The sequence below is a fragment of the Aspergillus terreus genome, genomic scaffold (assembly GCF_000149615.1).
Source record: "Aspergillus terreus NIH2624 scaffold_2 genomic scaffold, whole genome shotgun sequence".
Taxonomy (NCBI): Eukaryota; Fungi; Ascomycota; class Eurotiomycetes; order Eurotiales; family Aspergillaceae; genus Aspergillus; species Aspergillus terreus.
The window spans coordinates 87,718-105,354 of NT_165925.1; the positions used below are offsets into that span (position 1 = coordinate 87,718).

A 17,637-nucleotide genomic window follows, 5' to 3' on the forward strand; every position below is an offset into this window, starting at 1 on the left:
AGACGAGCAACTAGAACAGATAATGACCCTCAGGCAGGGAGGGGTTCTAAGCTGTTGAATGAATGCAAGTTGAGTGACCATCACTGCCTATAGAACCCACTTATATCAGAATACAATTTTCGAAGGTGAGTCAATAGCTATCAAACTGCAGGTGAGTACGAATTCTATGTCAGCCTTAGGGATAGGGCTAGGCACCCTTGCTTCATAATGGATACCCCATATTGTTTGAGTAGTAGTAGTAGTAGTAGTAGTAGTAGTAGTAGTAGTAGTAGTAGTAGTAGTAGTAGTAGTAGTAGTAGTAGTAGTAGTAGTAGTAGTAGTAGTAGTAGTAGTATCCATATACCGGGAATAGCTGGCCTAGTACCTACTGTGCGGGTGATCTCTAGTACGCAAGGCTTAGTTGTATAACAAATTAAATTGCTTCAAAAATATGTTACGGTGGAGATTTGCGTTGAGATAAAGCAACCAACCCCCTAAGGCAGGTTGGAGCTGCTTGTAAGAGACGGCTAATATAAGGAATGTCGTTATATCGCGCCGTCCCGCAACCGCGCCGTGATGGATCATTCTAAGTTACTGAGATTCTCTGCCGTCTACTGTCAATCCTACCTTTCGGCCTCTGGGCTCTGCAATTTGCTACGCTATCCGCCTCCTGGACATTTGTGGTATAATGTGATGAATATTAATTAGGCCAATTCGATTTTCCATCTGCCCGGTCAAGCCTCACTGGCTCAGTTACCCTGCGTGATGCGGACTTTTGGCGGTATGTCTATGAGCACAGTTCAATTTGTTTGAGTATCACTGAGTTTCCCTCTCCATCCGTTTCGTCCCGGGCATGAGATTTCCGGCGTCCGCCGGGAATGAAAAGGTAAAGAGTCAAGTCTTCATAAGAGTAATTGATCCATAATGTGTAACCACACCACATCCCTACAGACGCAAGTAGAAATACTGATAGGGTCTAGTCGGGCCTTCATTTCCGACTAGGAGAAGGTAAGAACTCTAGATCTTTTCCACTCAAAGCAATTATAAGCTTAACTTGCATTAGGTTTCTTCTGACCCGCAGTCCCCGTCAGTGAATGCGTACAGCTTAATACTAGCTCATGCGGCAGATTGCCGTCTAATTCTTGTTTTCTGGCCACTTCCGCCCTCATGAATGTGGCGCTTGGGCTAATCGGCGAGACTCCGATCTGCTAGTACACTGTATCAATACGCAAGTGATAGTGCAGTGGCTAGATTAAGGCTGGACGGAGGGGTGTACTTACCTCCATCGATCTACCTAGCGTTGATAGATCGATTGGGAAGTACTGTATTACTTGGCTACGGCTGCGAAAAAGAGCAATGTATAGACGTGTAAGCGTGACACAGCTACGTAGACTGTAGCCACTTCCAATCGCTTGTTGGGCGAAAAGTTATGGAAGTCCAAACCTGGTTCAGCTGCCGTGAGGTAATAATTCGACTGTAGTAGCATAGGCTTGACCAACCCGAAGGGCGAGAATCAAAAGGTAGATCCAAATTGTGGCGAAAATAGTTTCTTCCCTAGGAAATGCTGTAATGTACATTTCTAGTCTCCTTTCTAGTCTTCTACGTCATGTTACGTCTTCCTAACTGAGTCTCTGGGATACCCTACTTATAGTTCAACATATCCTCAGTATTTGACCCATGAGCCAGTTCTAAGTTCTACCATCTAGCTAATCTATCTAAACGCAGTTGATATAAGTGAGTATCTACCATTCGTGCATACCCAGGCCAGAATGCGTGGTGCTATCGGCATACTGTTTTACTGACAAAATCTATGTTAAGACCTTAAATCATGTTGCCTTCCTTTTTCATATATGCCCTGATTGCTAGCATCGCAACGGGCGCACAAAGCAATTTGTTCGGCAAAGACCGCCTGGAGGTGTTGCAATGTAGTGGTCCTGTCTGCGTCGATGACTGCTGTATGGAGGGATGTACACGTCAACATGATTTCAAATGGTGTTACTCTCGGTGCCAGAATTGTTAAGCAATATGAGTGTCAATCTCCAGCATTAAGTGAACCATCCACTAATAATTGATATTCAGCGGTTATCCTGGTGCTATGCAGGGCAGGCGGCTACACCTAAAGACAGTGTTTCTTGGTGACGGTTTCTTCAGAGGAACTGATGAGGGATGACATGCGTAATTCCGGTCTTGATATGGTTTTTCCCCTTTCCAATCGGATTTCTCATATCCTAGTGTGAATGCAACGACCCTGGCTTTGCGCAACATTTCCTGATCGAGACTGTATTATCAATGACCTAGCAAGGCTGAATTAAAGTGTCTATGAGTGAAAACGGACGCAGTCTCTGTAAAGCCGCAGTACACGTGCCACAAAAAAGCTTCAGCGGATAGGTATTCATTCACTCCATCCCAATGGTTGATTATTCAAATGAGAAGCTCTAATGCTCAGACCTGTTTTTGCCCATATTACGTGGATGCACAAGGAAAATGATGCAGGTGACTGGCACGGATGGCTTGTATCTCTTGCCTATATGTGATATCATTTCTTACGTCCGAACTTTAAGCAACACCTAAGAGCCAATGCTGGCAATTAGCCTTTGGCTCTGTTATTGAGGGCCCTTGGCTGGCAGCTAAGAATCCTTGAGATGCTTCTGCAAAATCTAGTATAGCCTTGACGTTGCCGGCCGCCTTTCTTATTTTTTGCCTTTGCCTTTCTCTTCGTCAAATTTTGGGAACTGCGATTATACTAACAGAGGTCCCGCAGTTATATTTGAGAAGAGAGATATGAGGATGAGCGATTGCAAGGCGTGGACACACTAATCCACAACACGGTCATATCATGGGACTTTATCGGAACAAACTGAAAGCTGCGACTGAAAGCAGTTATTTGCCAGGCATATTACTTGTACAAACTCCATGTCATTGTCTATGTGTCACTTTTGGTATAAGACTCGATGAGACGAGAACGAAGGATGATACAATTCATGGAATACAGGTGCAACAAATCCGATTCCGTACATGTTCATTGGGTGCGACCTTTGTCGCGAAGTCTCAAGCTGTTCTCTCACGGCTTGGTAGAAGGAAAACTTCCACTACCAAGAATATCGCCATCTTCTTCTCGCCCATTCATTGCTCGATCAATCCTGAACTGGGAGGTCTGAAAAAGCCGGGGCATACTTGTCTCCTCAAAAGGGATCCTCTTAACCACCATTCGCGCCAGTTCCTTTGCCGCGAGCCAAATCACAGGCATTCCATGACCGTTAAAGCCCGCAATGATAAATTGATCATCCTTGGCAGGGACAATACCGATATGGGGGTTAGAATCGTATGAATAGCCCATGATGCCTGACCATATCTTATCGACCTTAGCATCTGTACCTTCCCATCCGTGAAAAGTACGCTGCATGTAGCCATCGTAGTAGTCTTTCGCAGCGTCAATCAGGGATCCATCATCCACGTTGTTGTACCATTGTTCTTTGAATGGCCGGAACTGGGCCGCGGCACCTCCAACAATGATACTTCCATCTGCCCTAGGGACTAAATATGAGAGCGTATTATCCTTGGTGCGATGAATGTAAGAATTGTTGAGCAGTGGGGGCACCGTCCCATCAGGTAACGTGATCCGGCAGCAAATCCCTTTACAAGGGATGATGTTCCTCTGGTATTCCGGTAGGAGACCAGACACGTACGCGTTGTTGGCGTAGATCACCTTGTCTGTTTGAATGGTTCCTCGGCTGGTTTCAACAAGGAATCCTCCATTTGCACAGGGGGTGATCGACTTGACTGGGGTATGCGCTTGAAAGTTCACCGTATCATCGCCAGCAAGCTTTTGAACAAGATGCATGATAAACTTATATGGCCACAATGTTCCAGCAGTAAATGATGCACATGCTACTGCTCCTTTGATGCCACAGATCTGTCATAGTCTTAGCTGTACAATTCTCGACGATAGTCTAGTCAGAGAACTCACTCCTTCAGCCATGGGACCAGTGTAGAATATCGTGTCCTCCATGTATTCAAAATTATGAGCAACCATTTGATCGTACACTGCCTTTGCTTTCTTTGCAGCCTCCTCGTTGCACCACACGTCGATAGAGCGGGTCAACGTCAGATCGCAATCAATCTTTTCCTCCTCGATAAACCGTTTTAATGCCCGGAGATTGGCGATCTCAAATTCTGCAATTTCCGCCCCGGCTCTAGCTCCCGCGCGATCAATGTACGTGGGAATATGACCGTAGAAGTCGGGTCTCAGATGACCCCCATTCCGGCCGGTGGCACCAGAGCATAATCCGCGAGCTTCCAGAAGGGTGATTGAACCAGCTGCATCGCCGAATTCTCCAGCTAGATGATAGGCCGTACTGACACCGGCATACCCACCACCAATGATAACAATGTCACTGTGTTTTGGCAACTCGGGGGTTGAGCGGAGCTCACTGAGCTTGTGACCGTGAGTCTGCCAGAAGCATTCGGTCGAGTTCTGCACAGGAAAGCACCCCGAGTGGCACCCGTTGGTCGCGTTGGACTGCTCAGAGTGTATGATGACCATTTTGCTTTCTATAAGAAGAGCGAGGATATATAATTGGCGTTGATAACGAGATTGCGCCGCAAATGAAGTCGGAAGAGACTGAGGGTTGATTCCCAGGACACATTGCTTGCTCTTTTGACCTGCTCCTATCTGCTCCTATCTTTCTTTTACCGGATCGTATGACTCCGCCGGACCGGATTTATGAACGAGTGGATGGGTGGTTGAGATCCGGTAGTCATTCTGAAGAACTCCGTCGTTATCGGAATGTCTCCAATTCAAGGCCCCTGGCTGTGGAGCAAGACTTAGCCAATGGGCCTGATCCGCACGAGATATCCATCAATCCGCTGAATGCATGTGTTTTGCAGTGGTGGAGGGTCCCGGGCCGTTGTAATTACCGGGTATTCGTCTTGCTGTGTATTTGGAATGGTCTCAGCATTTCCAATTAGCCTCCGATAAGTGGATGGATTCTGACTGCACCAGCGCACACTAGTAGGAAGTGTGGAAAGAAAGCATAATACACAAGCTACATACAAAAACCATCACTATCTCGCGGCGATGGCAGACATGCTCGATAGGCCAGCACCAGAGCTACCCACGGTGTTTTTGCCATGGCTCCCGCTATCACGATTCATCCCAAGACGGACGCCCATCCTCTCGCGGAGGATGAGGCCTACCAAGAACATAAGCACCCCGAGAACATGGACTATGCAGCCAAATCCAACATAAGCGATGTGGAAACGGCGACTGCCCACCTGCAGGAGATTCACGCCTTGAAGCAAGGGCTATACCAGCGACACATCCAAATGATTGCACTGGCAGGGACTATCGGTACCGGACTTTTCCTGAGCTCCGGTCGAGCGATTGCTACGGCTGGTCCTCTAGGCGCATTCCTTGCATACATCATTATCGGCCTGGCGGTTTCCAGTGTGATCTTTGGCGTTGGAGAAATGGGTGCCCTGGTTCCTCTCAACGGTGGTGTGATACGATACGCCGAGATCTTCTGCGATCCAGCGTTAGCGTTCGCCAATGGATGGAATCAGGTTTACTCCTACATTGTGTCGATTCCCTCCGAAATTGTCGCCGCAGCAGTGATTGTCGAGTTCTGGGTGACGATCAACAACGCCATCTGGATCACTGTGTTCGGACTCCTGATGATTGTCACTGCTCTCCTCTTCGTCCGGGTTTACGGAGAGCTGGAGTTCTTTTTCTCCATGCTCAAAATCATGTTGATTGTCGGCATCAACATCATGGCCCTGGTTATCACTTGCGGCGGAGGACCTAATCATACCGCAATCGGCTTCAGCTACTGGCACAATCCAGGGCCAATGGTCCAATATCTGGGTATCCCGGGGTCGTTGGGTCGGTTTCTAGGTTTTTGGAAAACGTTTGACAATGCCCTGTATGCGTATTCGGGCATTGAGAACATCACGGTTGCCGCGGCGGAGACCCGATCCCCGCGGAGGGCCATACCCATGGCGGCGAGGCGAATTTTCATTCGTATTCTGGTGTTTTACGTTTTGACCATCTTCATGGTTGGGTTGGTCGTACCATCCAATGACCCTGACCTCCTCAACTCGACCGACACCGCAGCGCAGTCGCCGTTTGTCATCGCCGCTCGACAAGCTGGCATCAAGGTGGTTCCGTCTATAATCAACGCAGTTGTGTTGACATCGGCATGGTCTTCAGGGAACTCGAATATGCTTGGGGGCTCTCGAATCTTGTACGGAATGGCAGTCCATGGGCACGCTCCGGCTATTTTTCAGAGAATCAGTCGCTTTGGAGTTCCATATGTCGCCGTAGGACTGTACGGTCTATTTATGGCGCTAGGATACATGACCCTCTCAAATTCGGCCAGCACGGTTTTTACGTGGCTGCAGGATATTGTGTCAATCTCCACCCTTGTGAACTGGATCTGCATTTGCGTCGTGTACCTGCGATTCCTCCACGCTTGTTCGAAGCAAGGCATCGACCGGCATCGAGAGCTCCCATGGGCAGCTCCTTTCCAACCATACACCACGTGGGTATCATTGACGATATTCATCATATTGTTCTTCACAGGTGGATTCACCATCTTCATCCGAGGACATTGGAGCACCGAGACCTTCATTTCATCGTATCTCAACCTGCCGTTGATCGTGGTCGTATACTTTGGCTACAAATTCACGATGAAAACCCGAATTTTACCTTTAGATGAGGTACCCATTCGCCCATTCATTGAGAGCTTTCGCAACAATCCTGAGCCTGAGCCAAAGCCGAAGAGGGGGATTCGAAGATTGAACATTCTGTGGTCTTGAAGAAGGGCCATTATGGGCAACGTTATTTACCTCGAACAATACCAATATGCATAATGCTACCTACTCTACCACTGGAACCCATTTTTTGTTTAAGCCAAGCCCGTACGTAACGTTAGCAGCGTAAGAACACGTATCCTATCGACGGACTGTTGAGTTTGCCCCCACAATTCCCATACGGCTGTGTTTTTGTCAAAAGGCCATCAATCATTACTGTAATCTGATATCGGAGATACCGCGGCTGATATGCTGCCGGCCCCGATGGAGTAGCAGCACCGGGCCGGTCTTACCTGTTTAGGCAATCCGGTCCCGGCAGGAGAGCTGCTTATCGTAAAACGAATCTCTTGCTGCTCCATCACCGGAGCTATCTAGACGCTGTTGCGGGGGAATCCGACAGGACCAACATAGAATAGGCGCCGCCATTACTTTCACAGAGGTGAGGGGATTTCCACGGCCCATCTCGAATCGTCGTCTCTCTTCGAATTAACGTTAGATATATATCTAGTCACCACCCCGTGCTCAATCAATTGCGTCTCCCCCAACAACATACCGACAACTCTTATCAAAAGCACTCATCCCCTCCACCATTGACGTCATTTGTCGGAGAGACGACAAGTCCTGCCCCTCGATACGAAACTATTGTTGTGAGATCCAAGATGTCGCAACAAAAACACGTGGTGTTCGATGTCGTCGGCACCTGCGTGTCCTTTGACGCGTTCTACGCGACCATTGACCGAGTCATCGGGAAGAAGCTTGCTGCACGAAACGTCACCGCCGCCTTTTTTGGATTCAGTTGGATGACCGCGGCGGAGCTTGAATTCACCTTCTTATCGATTTCGGAGCGCTACAAGCCATATAAAGAGATTCTGGGTGCCCTCTTCTTTCGCACCTTATACATGGCTGGGATTGAGAATCCGAGAACCTTTGCGACAGAGCAGGAGCGAGACGAATGCGTCCAAGGATACTTCCAGTTAGAACTGAGGCCCGGACTGAAAGAGTGCTTCGATACCCTCCGAGCAGCGGGATTCACTGTATGGTGTCTCACCACCGGAGATGTCAAGCGGGTGACGGGTTATTTTGAGCGCTCTGGTGTCTCTATGCCCTCGGAGAACTTGATCAGCTGTGATGCCCAGGGCAAAGCAAAGCCAGCACCGGCAGCATACAGGTCGGTATTTGATCAATTCAGTGCAGGGGATGACAAATGGTTTGCAGCGGCGCATATGTGGGATGTGTCTGCTGCCACCAAGGTGGGATTTCGCGGGGCGTACTGTACGGTGTACGAAAAGGAACCTTGCTCGGAGGTTTTCGATGAAAAAATGGATGTGATCGCAGACACGCTACCTGAGATGGCAAAGAATATCGTCGCAATGTCACAATAGATCGGTGTGTTGTTTTTATATGGGACCCAGACAGAACACTCAACAGTTGTACTTAACCACACATGTACATATCATGAAAATCGTCATTGCCTACTTGCATTGATAGGAAGGCAGGCCAATGAGTAGAATATAGGCTAACAGGTAATACTGGAGATTTTACCCCCCTAGGCAACATCTTATAAGTAGGCGTATACCTATGTCGCGTTATGCTCCACCCAGTCGCCTTTATCTATAAGGAACTGTTCCAAGACATGGGTTTCGGTAAACGATGGCCAGCCCAGATATGCGGAAATACCGTCTTCGGGGTTGTAGGGAATATTGGGCACTGGTTCCAGATTGGACAGACTATCAAGTCCGAAGTGCGTTCCAGGAAAACCCGCGTCCATATTAGATATGGTTGACTCGTTCGAAGGACCAGCGTCGGTTACTGACGATTCTTGGGTAACATTTGTTGGCCCTGTAAACTGGTCGCGGAGCTGGTGTGGAAGACGTCTTTCCGGAGGCGCCATCGTCCCGACGCTCGTTTTCCCTGTCCTACCCCATTCCAGGAAGGCTTCGTAATCTGATGTCCGGGGTGGTGGCTCATTGGTGTGGAAACGTGGATTGAAAGCACCCGCCCTCTCCTGGAGTCGGACAAGGGCGTGCTCAAGTGCTTCAATCAGTGAGACCTCTGATCGCGCAGATTCACCCGCCGCGGACATCCCTCGGATCATGTCCAGACCGACTGATATATCCCCACGGTAGTTTGCGGAAGGATTCTGTATGGAATAGGCTATCAGGACAAGTAAAGAGGCCCGGCAAGAGCTGTACTCGATATATGAGGCCCGTGCTAAACCTGGACCATGGTTTTGTAGGCGTTGGCACACCTCGAGGGCTTCTCTAGCTGCTTGGATGCAGTCATCTATCAATGTTTCTCGACCGGAGCGATTACCTTTTGGATCATCTCCATGGGGTCCTGAAAGCCCGGGATTCGCACCTGGAGATTGAAAATATCCGTCTGCAGAACCCGTTGGTGTATGTACCCGCCCACACTCGAGCATGAAGGGGCGCCCAGCAAACATACGGACCAGACAGTATTCCAGCTGCAAGTGCATTGAAGAACGATAATCTGCGGGTGATAGACACCCTGGCTCGTCCCCTGTTGCATGCGAAGTTCGTTCCCACCATTTGTAAAGATCGTCTCGTCTCGCCAATAAGCCAGCTATAGCATGCCGTCGCTGTTCTCTGGGACAACTGCGAACTTCTCTTCTGTAGCACTATATAGTTAATTTACCTGGGCTTCCTCATCAGAAGACGACGGCCGCTTACATCTGATTGAAAAAGTCTTCAAGGAAGTAAATGAGCTGAAGGGAAGCAATGGCCCGCGCGATATGTCGCAGCGGCTGGTCCTCATCGCCGGTCTCGCATTTGGGTAGCTCTGCGTCGATGTCCGATCTATGGACAGATAAGGGGGCGACCGTGAAATATGGAGATCTTTCTGTATCCTGCATCAGAAGACAATTGTATTGTTCAACTTGCGGACTCGCCCACCTTTCGAGCATGTACGCTGACCACCAGACTCGGTTCCTAGTCTCAGCCATTTCGGGGCTGAAGGCACTTCCATGACACTTCCGGTGCATGCCGTTTTGCATGGCAAGTCGAATCGAAAGATTTATGTAGATATATCCCAGCCCGGATGCATCGACTGGGAGCGCATATAGTCCGAACAACAGACAGGCCTGGACGCTTTCGAGTGACGATATTTCGATAATCTCTGGTAGGAGACGAACCGCATTGCGATAAAAGGTGGCCCCAATCTTTTCCTCCGAGAAATCGGGTGCTTGATGCCTGACGGGCTCGGGGGACTCAAGATGTGCATATTGAGTCCCGACAGCAAACACAGTCAGGAGGATCGCTATTGTGGATTCGCCGCCTCGTTCGTAGAGTCTTGTGGAATCTGTATATAGAATCTTAATGCGATCAAAGACCCACTCCTTGTCAACGATGGGATAATGGGACTCGGTGTATTTGAAGAAGACCGTGGCCAAGAATCTTGCTATCTTCTCGGGTGGACAAGAGAGAATCGCAGTTGCCATATGACTATGGCTAGCGTCGAGTTGCTGGGCCCGCCAGTATCCAGAAATTCGGACCAGGTCGTCGGTCTATATGTGTTGTTAGTTGTTTGCAACTGCGATGAGTCGATACCTAAAGGTCTTCCGGGGATTTCTCACCGACACCATTGAGCTGTGCATTTGATCTTCAATGTGTTGTTTAATGCGCATTGAGAAATTCCAGTATGAGAATTCACCCGAGAAGTCTGTCTCGCCATAAGCATGATGTTCCCTAAACCAAGACAGTGGGTGCCTACGTGTGGTAGTATTCCCCACTGGATCAAGCGTGCACCCTTCCTGGATCTCCAGGCCATCATCAGCCTCATCGGGCTCCGGGCCAGGGACCGTGTCGTTCGCTCGACGACGGCTTAGGTCTTCGGCCAACCGGGCTAAACTCTGGGTATCCAGTGCAATTCCCTCGATTTTGTGCTTTAGGATTTGTTCCATGTATCTCGAGCGTTGGATAAGTTCCTGGATGTTTGTTTGTACTACTCGGGCCCTGGACACCGCACGTTAGCAAAGTGTTCTGCATACAAGATAGTAATCTGACCGTGGAATGTAAGGCCGGAACTCGCGCGATCTCCCCCTTGAAGCTTCGAATTCGCACGTCCGCCCGGAATGAGAGCATTTCTTGCATGGGATGCCACCATCGCACCGTTCTTTAAGACGCCTACAGCTGTCGCAGCTGGTAAAGATTCATCAGCAACACCGTATTGGCTGTCGTTTCGGTCATGGATGACATACGCACGGAGCGCCCTTTTCCTGTTCTCTCCCATACCTGCGTTAATCTAGCGCGAATGCTGCACAAGGGCGCTCAGAATAGGTTCTCAATCAGAGCAGGATCGCGGCACTTATCGCATCAGATGGGGCCGATAAGGGGCTTGACGATGGCCCAATCAACTGTAACTCCTCCGTCTTTTATCAGACCCCAGAGGGCTAGCAAGGGTACTAGAGCGCTCAAAGTATAGTCTCGGTGCTATCTACCCCATCGGCAAAAATGAAGGGCCCCATCAAGTTGATATGGGCAGGGTTCCCCGCATTTGCTTGCTGTCTCCAACAATTCGGCAGAGCCAGACAGAGGCCAGCGGATGAACTTAGATATGATCATTGACTAAACGGAGGTCAAAGAACCACTGGTCTCCTACATGTAAATGCGGAAATTGACCGTGGGTTGAGTCTGGGCAGTGAATGCGTCAACTTCTCTACCTGTCTCAGAAATGTATGATGAAAGTCCTCAGATAGAGCCTACCGATTGCATCCCAGTGATCAGACTAACCTACTATCTTTTTCACGGAAACATCATACACGATAGCACGTCTCGTTAAACAGCTTCATTCAGTATGCAGATTTTAACAGCCGCAATGGAGATACATTCAATGGCTCTCAAGGACAGATACTCCCTCGACGGGACCAAAGACCACGACTACCTGTCTGAATATAGTCTCTCGCCGGAATTGCTCCATCAAACACGCTGCGTGGCTTTCATTCTCTGCTAGAAAGGCACATGTCGATCCGGATCCAGTCATTAAGCTCGCTAGTGCGCCCGCGGACCTTCCAGCCTCCAACGCCGTCGCAATATCCGGCAGTAGCCGTGTGGATGGTAGCTCTAGGTCGTTCACAAGAGCTGGTAATAGTTCCTGGGGTGAACCGCTCTCCCAGGGAATATCGAGACAGCCTTTTTGTCTCAACAAATAATCCTTCTCCTGGGACACAGAACCTGCCGATGTGCGATCATACATCTGAAAAACATCTTTTGTGGCCAGGCCACGGAAGGGGATTCCCAACACCCAGTGCCATTTGTGTCCGCTTGGTGCCAATTTAATCAATGGTTGTTTGTGCCCCAATCCTATCGCCATCATACCGTGGACGAAGAAGGGGACGTCCTCGCCAAGCTGTGCACCGAGCGCCATAAGATCATCATCATCTATGAGGTCCAGTTTCCACCAGCGACGACACCCTACGAGGGCGGCTGCTGCATCGGCACTTCCACCTCCAAGCCCGGCTTCCGAGGGGATGGATTTGACGAGATCAAAATGTAAGCGTGGTTCGATATTGGCGTGATTCCCGAGAAGTATGGCGGCTTTGACGACTAGATTCCGACTATCTGACGGAACCCGGCCACTGTCCATTCCTGTTACCCGGATCGTGGGGCCATTAGAATTGTGCGAGATGGTGAGGACGTCATAAAGGGAGATGGCCTGGTAGACCAATGTGACATCGTGATACCCGTCTTGACGGAGGGGCCCAGCACGAATTTGCGGATTGAGCTTGGCTGGAACTCGGAGGGAGAGTGAGGGTGTTGAGTGCGATACAGCGCCCATGATGACAGCAATGTGTGAAGAATTCCTGCCGCACAACAATTTGGACGGTGGAAACCACACGACGTCACGCGTCAATCTAGCCAGTTGTGGCAGGCTGCATGATATTCATCCACGGCGACATCCCTTCCCGCCATTTTCTGTTGACATTTCCCACGCTTCAGCCATGGTAGTCTCACCAAACCCTCCAACGATTGGGATTGTCGTTCCCGCTGCCGGTCGAGGTACGCGTGCTGGGCAAGGCTGTCAGAAAGCATATCGCCGCATTGCTGGTGACACTGTGATCAATCGTGTCCTGAAATTATTCCGGTCATGGCATGCCGACTGTCCCATTGTCATTGTTCACCATGCCGATGACACCTCACTACTGGAAGCTTCGATAGATCGCGACCAGAAGATTTACACCACAACTGGAGGTGTCGAACGGCAGGCGTCTGTCCTTCAGGGACTCCGCCTCCTTTCTACGCTAGACTGCGTCCCGTCCCACGTCTTCATCCATGATGCAGCGCGTCCGTTCGCGTCGCACGCCTTACTGGATAGTGTTCTCGAGTCGCTATCTACAGACCCATCTATCGGCGTGATTCCGGCTATCGCTGTGTCTGATACACTCAAGAAGACCGATTCAAATGGTCTCATTACAGCAACCGTTCCGCGGGATGGGCTCTTTCGCGCACAAACACCACAGGCGTTCGAATTCTGGTCAATTCTGGCCGCCCACGAGCGCGCCGCAAAGTCGGGCTCCAACTACACTGACGATGCGTCCCTTTTCGAACAAGCCGGGTTGCCTGTTCGTGTTGTACCCGGGGATCCACAAAACATCAAGCTGACCTTCAGTGTGGATTTTGAGGAGGCAGAGCGCTTCTTACAGGCAAGAAACTCACCAATAGCCCCACCCACGATACCAGACGTCCGCGTAGGCCACGGCTACGACACACATCGACTGGTGCCCGGCGAGGGGGTCATCCTCTGCGGCGTCAAAATACCGCACAGTGCCTCACTCCTCGGCCACTCCGATGCAGACGTTGGACTGCACGCCCTGACCAACGCATTCCTGGGAACCATTGGCGCCGACGACATTGGCAGCCATTTCTCACCGTCCGACCCCCAGTGGAAGGGGGCTTCGTCCGATCAGTTTCTGCGTCATGCCGCTCGGCTGGTGGTGGAGGCAGGCGGTACGATCACGCACTGTGACGTGAGCTTTGTGTGTGAGAAACCGCGAGTCAGCCCTTATCGGGATGCAATGCGGGATTCGGTGGCGGGGATCGTCGGGTTGGATCGGGGGCGGGTGTCTGTCAAGGCTGGGACGAACGAGAAGAATGGATTTGTAGGACGAGAGGAGGGCATTGTTGCTTTTGCTACGGCCACGGTGGTTTTCCCCACCAAGACTAACTACTAGGTAGTCAGTTAATCCTCGGCCTGATCGAGATCGAATCAAGAAAGATCCACTACACTTGCCGGGTATGGCGATAAGCGGTGTAAACGAGTGGTCGAGAAAGCTGGCAGCCCCGAATAGACCCATCCTCCTGCAGCAAATAGTCCAGAAGGTCCAAACTCAGCTCGTCATGGGTGACTCTAGACTTCGTCAATCCTGCAGGTTTGCATGGAGGGGTATGCAGATCGGGCTGAGAACATTAGGTGGACACGCGACACTTCTCGCACCGTACAGATTAGTATAGAGCACCGCTATATGTCTTGGGTTTGGACGTCCAAATGAGGATCTGTGTGTTTCAATCCTGCTTCGAGGAGCTTCAGGCTTCCGTCGGCGATGCGCAGGAACTATGTATGAATCCAGGACCGTTCACCACGCAGCATACCGTGGCCCACAAGACCATTCACAAAGCCACAGCCCGGGAGCAAATCGACCAGGCTGTACGAGAAGGCTATGGCTTCTACTTGAACTTCATGTGGGGAACGCATGATGATTCTCTGGCTGGCGTGGATGCCATCCGATACTTTGAGTCTCTCAATCTGCCCTCTGCGGGCGTCCAAAGCGCCGAAAGAGCGCAATCAAAATGGGACTTCTTTGCCGAAGCCAAACGTATCGGCAGCCCGCTGGTGCCGGGAACAGAGCGCTTCCCCTTGTTCGTGAAGCCAGCGTCGGGCTATGGCAGCATGTTCATCGATAGGCATTCTCTGTGTCACAACGAGGCCGAGTTGCGGCAATGCATCGAAAGATTGAATAAGTCAATGCGCCCAGTCAGGATTCAACGGGCGCAAGCTCTAGGCCATCCAGCACCTGAGAAATACGCCGACGACTGCGAAGCAGCCGGAGGGGATAGCACTGATATCGTCGTGCAGGAGTTTATCGACGGGGAAGAGTACTCCGTGGTGGTGATAGCGATGGGCGAGAGACCGGCTCCATTGACACCCCAACGCGTGAAATATAAGCAAATATCGGAGGATGAACGATTCATGACCTTGGACCTCAAGTTCGATCCAGAGTCGGGTTATGAACTTCTTCACGAATCCGAGAATCCCGATCTATACAGACATCTTCAGGAGACGGCAGTAGAGGCATTCACGACTAAGAAAATGTATACAAACTACATGGGCTGCGATGTTGACATGCGCCTAGGCCGTGATGGAAGAGCCTATGTGATCGAAGTGGACCCTCTTCCTGTGTTTTTCTATCCTACAGGATCCCAGCTGGAGGACACGGACGTCAGATACGGATTTCCGGGCAGCTACAGGGCCGTTCTTAATACCTACATCACCAATTACTTTCTCAAGAATCCTGGTCTCCGAGAAGTACGCTTCACGGAGCTAGCTGCCCTGTTCGACCAATACAGTCTTATGCCACATTCCGTCATTGATGTTGTAGGGCTGGGCCATTACGAGGGCACTGCACTTGACCTTGGGTGTGGCACTGGAGCTGTGGGCCGCGCGCTGCAAACCGGGTCTCAAAACCGAATCACTCGTCTAGTGGGTGTCGACATGTCCAATGGGATGTTGGACGTCTGTCGCCGAAACGGTCTATACAGCGAACTGGTATATGACAGGATGGAATTTTTCCTCGCCCGCCAAACTGAAATGGTGGATCATATATTCTGCGTTTCGTCACTGGGGTTCCTCCCTGTGGAAGAGCTCGACTTTGTTCTTGTGCGATGCTTCCAGCTGGCCAAGCAGACTATCACATTGGTCGTTGAGGATAACAAGGGCTTTGTGACGAGTGGCAATGAGCAGTTCGGACGGTTGCATGACTACTGGACTGACCATTCCGAGAATATCAGAACATTTCAAGTCCCGCCTGGCTGGCATCTGTGTTCCCCAGTCGAAGCTGCTTTGTGTCACCAGGAAGATCGTTTGCAGTTTCGTTTTGAACGAGTGGACAAGGCTTCATAGAGCTTATATCGATAATGCAGTACCTGGGGCGGCTGATTTGTTTAGGATAAGCGATGGACCAGGAAAGGGGTATTGAATATTTGTTTCATGCTTTAACACTCTTAGGCCAAAGTTCAGAATGCTCTGACTGATCATTTAATGCAGATCATGTAATCTACTCCATGTTTTCCAGCAACGCCCAATCCTCTAGCCCGAACAACGGTAGCTGAACGTCAAATCCAAAATGATCAAGGGCCTGCTGGAGACTCATCTCTTGCTCTCCGCAGCATAAAGAAGTCTCATGACTTGGTTCATAGTGGGTAACATTGACCTATACGGTGCCTATTTCATCGCTCATATAAAGCCCTAGATCGTGACCGCGACATTGGTTGACGTATTCATCCTGTTCACGTGGCTTGTTTTGAAGCCAGAATTCGCACTTGAGTCGCAGAATATATAGTGGAAGGAACCGGACATTACGATCTTCCATTTGTAAAGGCCCATCAAACTACCTCCCCTAAGTCTCCTCCACTTGTTCCAGACATGCCAGCTCTATTCTCTGGGTTCTAGCTTCGTCTTAGAAGTTTTAATACTGAGTGAGTAAAGAGTACCGAGGGGTGAGCACTAAAACAGACAGGAAAATCCTTCGACACGGCTAGCGAATCAAATACCCGCGTTGAAGAGTCAGTTGGAGTAATTAATAATACCTACCCCAATAACTAGCTACTGGCCCGCTTGGACCATAGATACCTAGGTGTCTGTCATGGTCCTGGCCGAGTAGACCACGAATGTTTCCAAATCTGACCCGAACTAGAGGATCTCCCGATTACTCACAGCTACCTACATACAGCCAGCTCACCACCCCCCAAAGCTATCAATTACCCCGTTGTTGGTTCAAGGTAATGCAAGATGGTCGCCGCCAAAGCTAGATCGACGCCATATATACCTCATGCCGGTTGCGCCGATGATGGCTGGTCTAAAGAAGGACAAGCGACTGCTACATGCTATTGTGGTGCCGTGCAACTGGCGTTCGTTAGTATAGGTCATGGTTCGAATGTTTAAGACAAAACACGCTAACATCGTTCATCTAGCCAACCCGCGGCCCAGGGGTAATTGACACGTTTATCTGTCACTGCACTGACTGCCGAAAGATCACCGCATCAATGTTCGCCTCCAACTTCATCATAGCTGACGCACATTTGAAGCACCTACGGGGCCGAGACAATCTCAGTATGTTCAGTCAATCGAAGACGATCGCGTCCGGTAAAGCAATCAATGACCAACTATTTCTGCTCAACTTGCGGGTCTCTCATGTACCGAGTCGGCGAGGCATACCACGGATGCAGTATCCTGCGACTTGGGACTGTGGATGACTTCGCCCTGCATGAGTCGGATCTGAAGCCCCGTGTGGAGCAGTACACAAAAGACCGTGTGAATTGGTTGCGACCTGCGGATGGGGTCACGCAGGTTGAGGCATCAGCATATGCTCCAAGAACGAGAGATCGTCAGGGAGCCTTGTAAAGCGGCATGTTGAATTGGGGGCGTTAGTGAAGTTGTGGGCTCTGATATACATGTGTTTTTAGAATCCCACGCTTGGATTCCGGGAAATCCGTTATGAGAGCGTGTTTCCCAGGCAGGTCGGATTATGACAGAAGTCACATGACCCGGTCACGTGATATGATATGGCCAGCCACTACCTCTTTGAGATCCATCAACAAACATGCCATGATGTCCTGC

The 17,637-nt window shown here is 50.1% G+C and overlaps 5 protein-coding genes across 5 annotated transcripts; 3 read left to right on the plus strand and 2 right to left on the minus strand.

Annotated features, from left to right (window-relative positions):
• Positions 1–3,040: 3,040 nt before the first annotated feature.
• On the minus strand, positions 3,041–4,522 carry ATEG_01006 (NAD(P)/FAD-dependent oxidoreductase; the record flags this gene model as incomplete). Its single annotated transcript, XM_001208371.1, has 2 exons — positions 3,041–3,892; positions 3,947–4,522. 2 exons carry the CDS (start codon positions 4,520–4,522, stop codon positions 3,041–3,043), a joined length of 1,428 nt encoding a protein of 475 aa, XP_001208371.1.
• A 587-nt stretch (positions 4,523–5,109) lies between these two features.
• Positions 5,110–6,795, plus strand: ATEG_01007 (aromatic amino acid and leucine permease; the record flags this gene model as incomplete). The annotated part of the gene is made up of 1 exon (XM_001208372.1): positions 5,110–6,795. The coding sequence occupies one exon, from the start codon at positions 5,110–5,112 to the stop codon at positions 6,793–6,795; it is 1,686 nt and encodes a 561-aa protein (XP_001208372.1).
• A 653-nt stretch (positions 6,796–7,448) lies between these two features.
• Positions 7,449–8,171, plus strand: ATEG_01008 (putative 2-haloalkanoic acid dehalogenase; the record flags this gene model as incomplete). The annotated part of the gene is made up of 1 exon (XM_001208373.1): positions 7,449–8,171. One exon carries the CDS (start codon positions 7,449–7,451, stop codon positions 8,169–8,171), a length of 723 nt encoding a protein of 240 aa, XP_001208373.1.
• Positions 8,172–9,372: 1,201 nt separating this feature from the next.
• ATEG_01009 (fungal specific transcription factor domain-containing protein) lies at positions 9,373–11,037 on the minus strand (the record flags this gene model as incomplete). Its single annotated transcript, XM_001208374.1, has 4 exons — positions 9,373–9,427; positions 9,480–10,312; positions 10,382–10,760; positions 11,006–11,037. The coding sequence occupies 4 exons, from the start codon at positions 11,035–11,037 to the stop codon at positions 9,373–9,375; spliced, it is 1,299 nt and encodes a 432-aa protein (XP_001208374.1).
• Positions 11,038–12,745: 1,708 nt separating this feature from the next.
• Positions 12,746–15,921, plus strand: ATEG_01010 (2-C-methyl-D-erythritol 2,4-cyclodiphosphate synthase; the record flags this gene model as incomplete). Its single annotated transcript, XM_001208375.1, has 3 exons — positions 12,746–13,903; positions 13,984–14,037; positions 14,332–15,921. The coding sequence occupies 3 exons, from the start codon at positions 12,746–12,748 to the stop codon at positions 15,919–15,921; spliced, it is 2,802 nt and encodes a 933-aa protein (XP_001208375.1).
• Between the last annotated feature and the right edge of the window lie 1,716 nt (positions 15,922–17,637).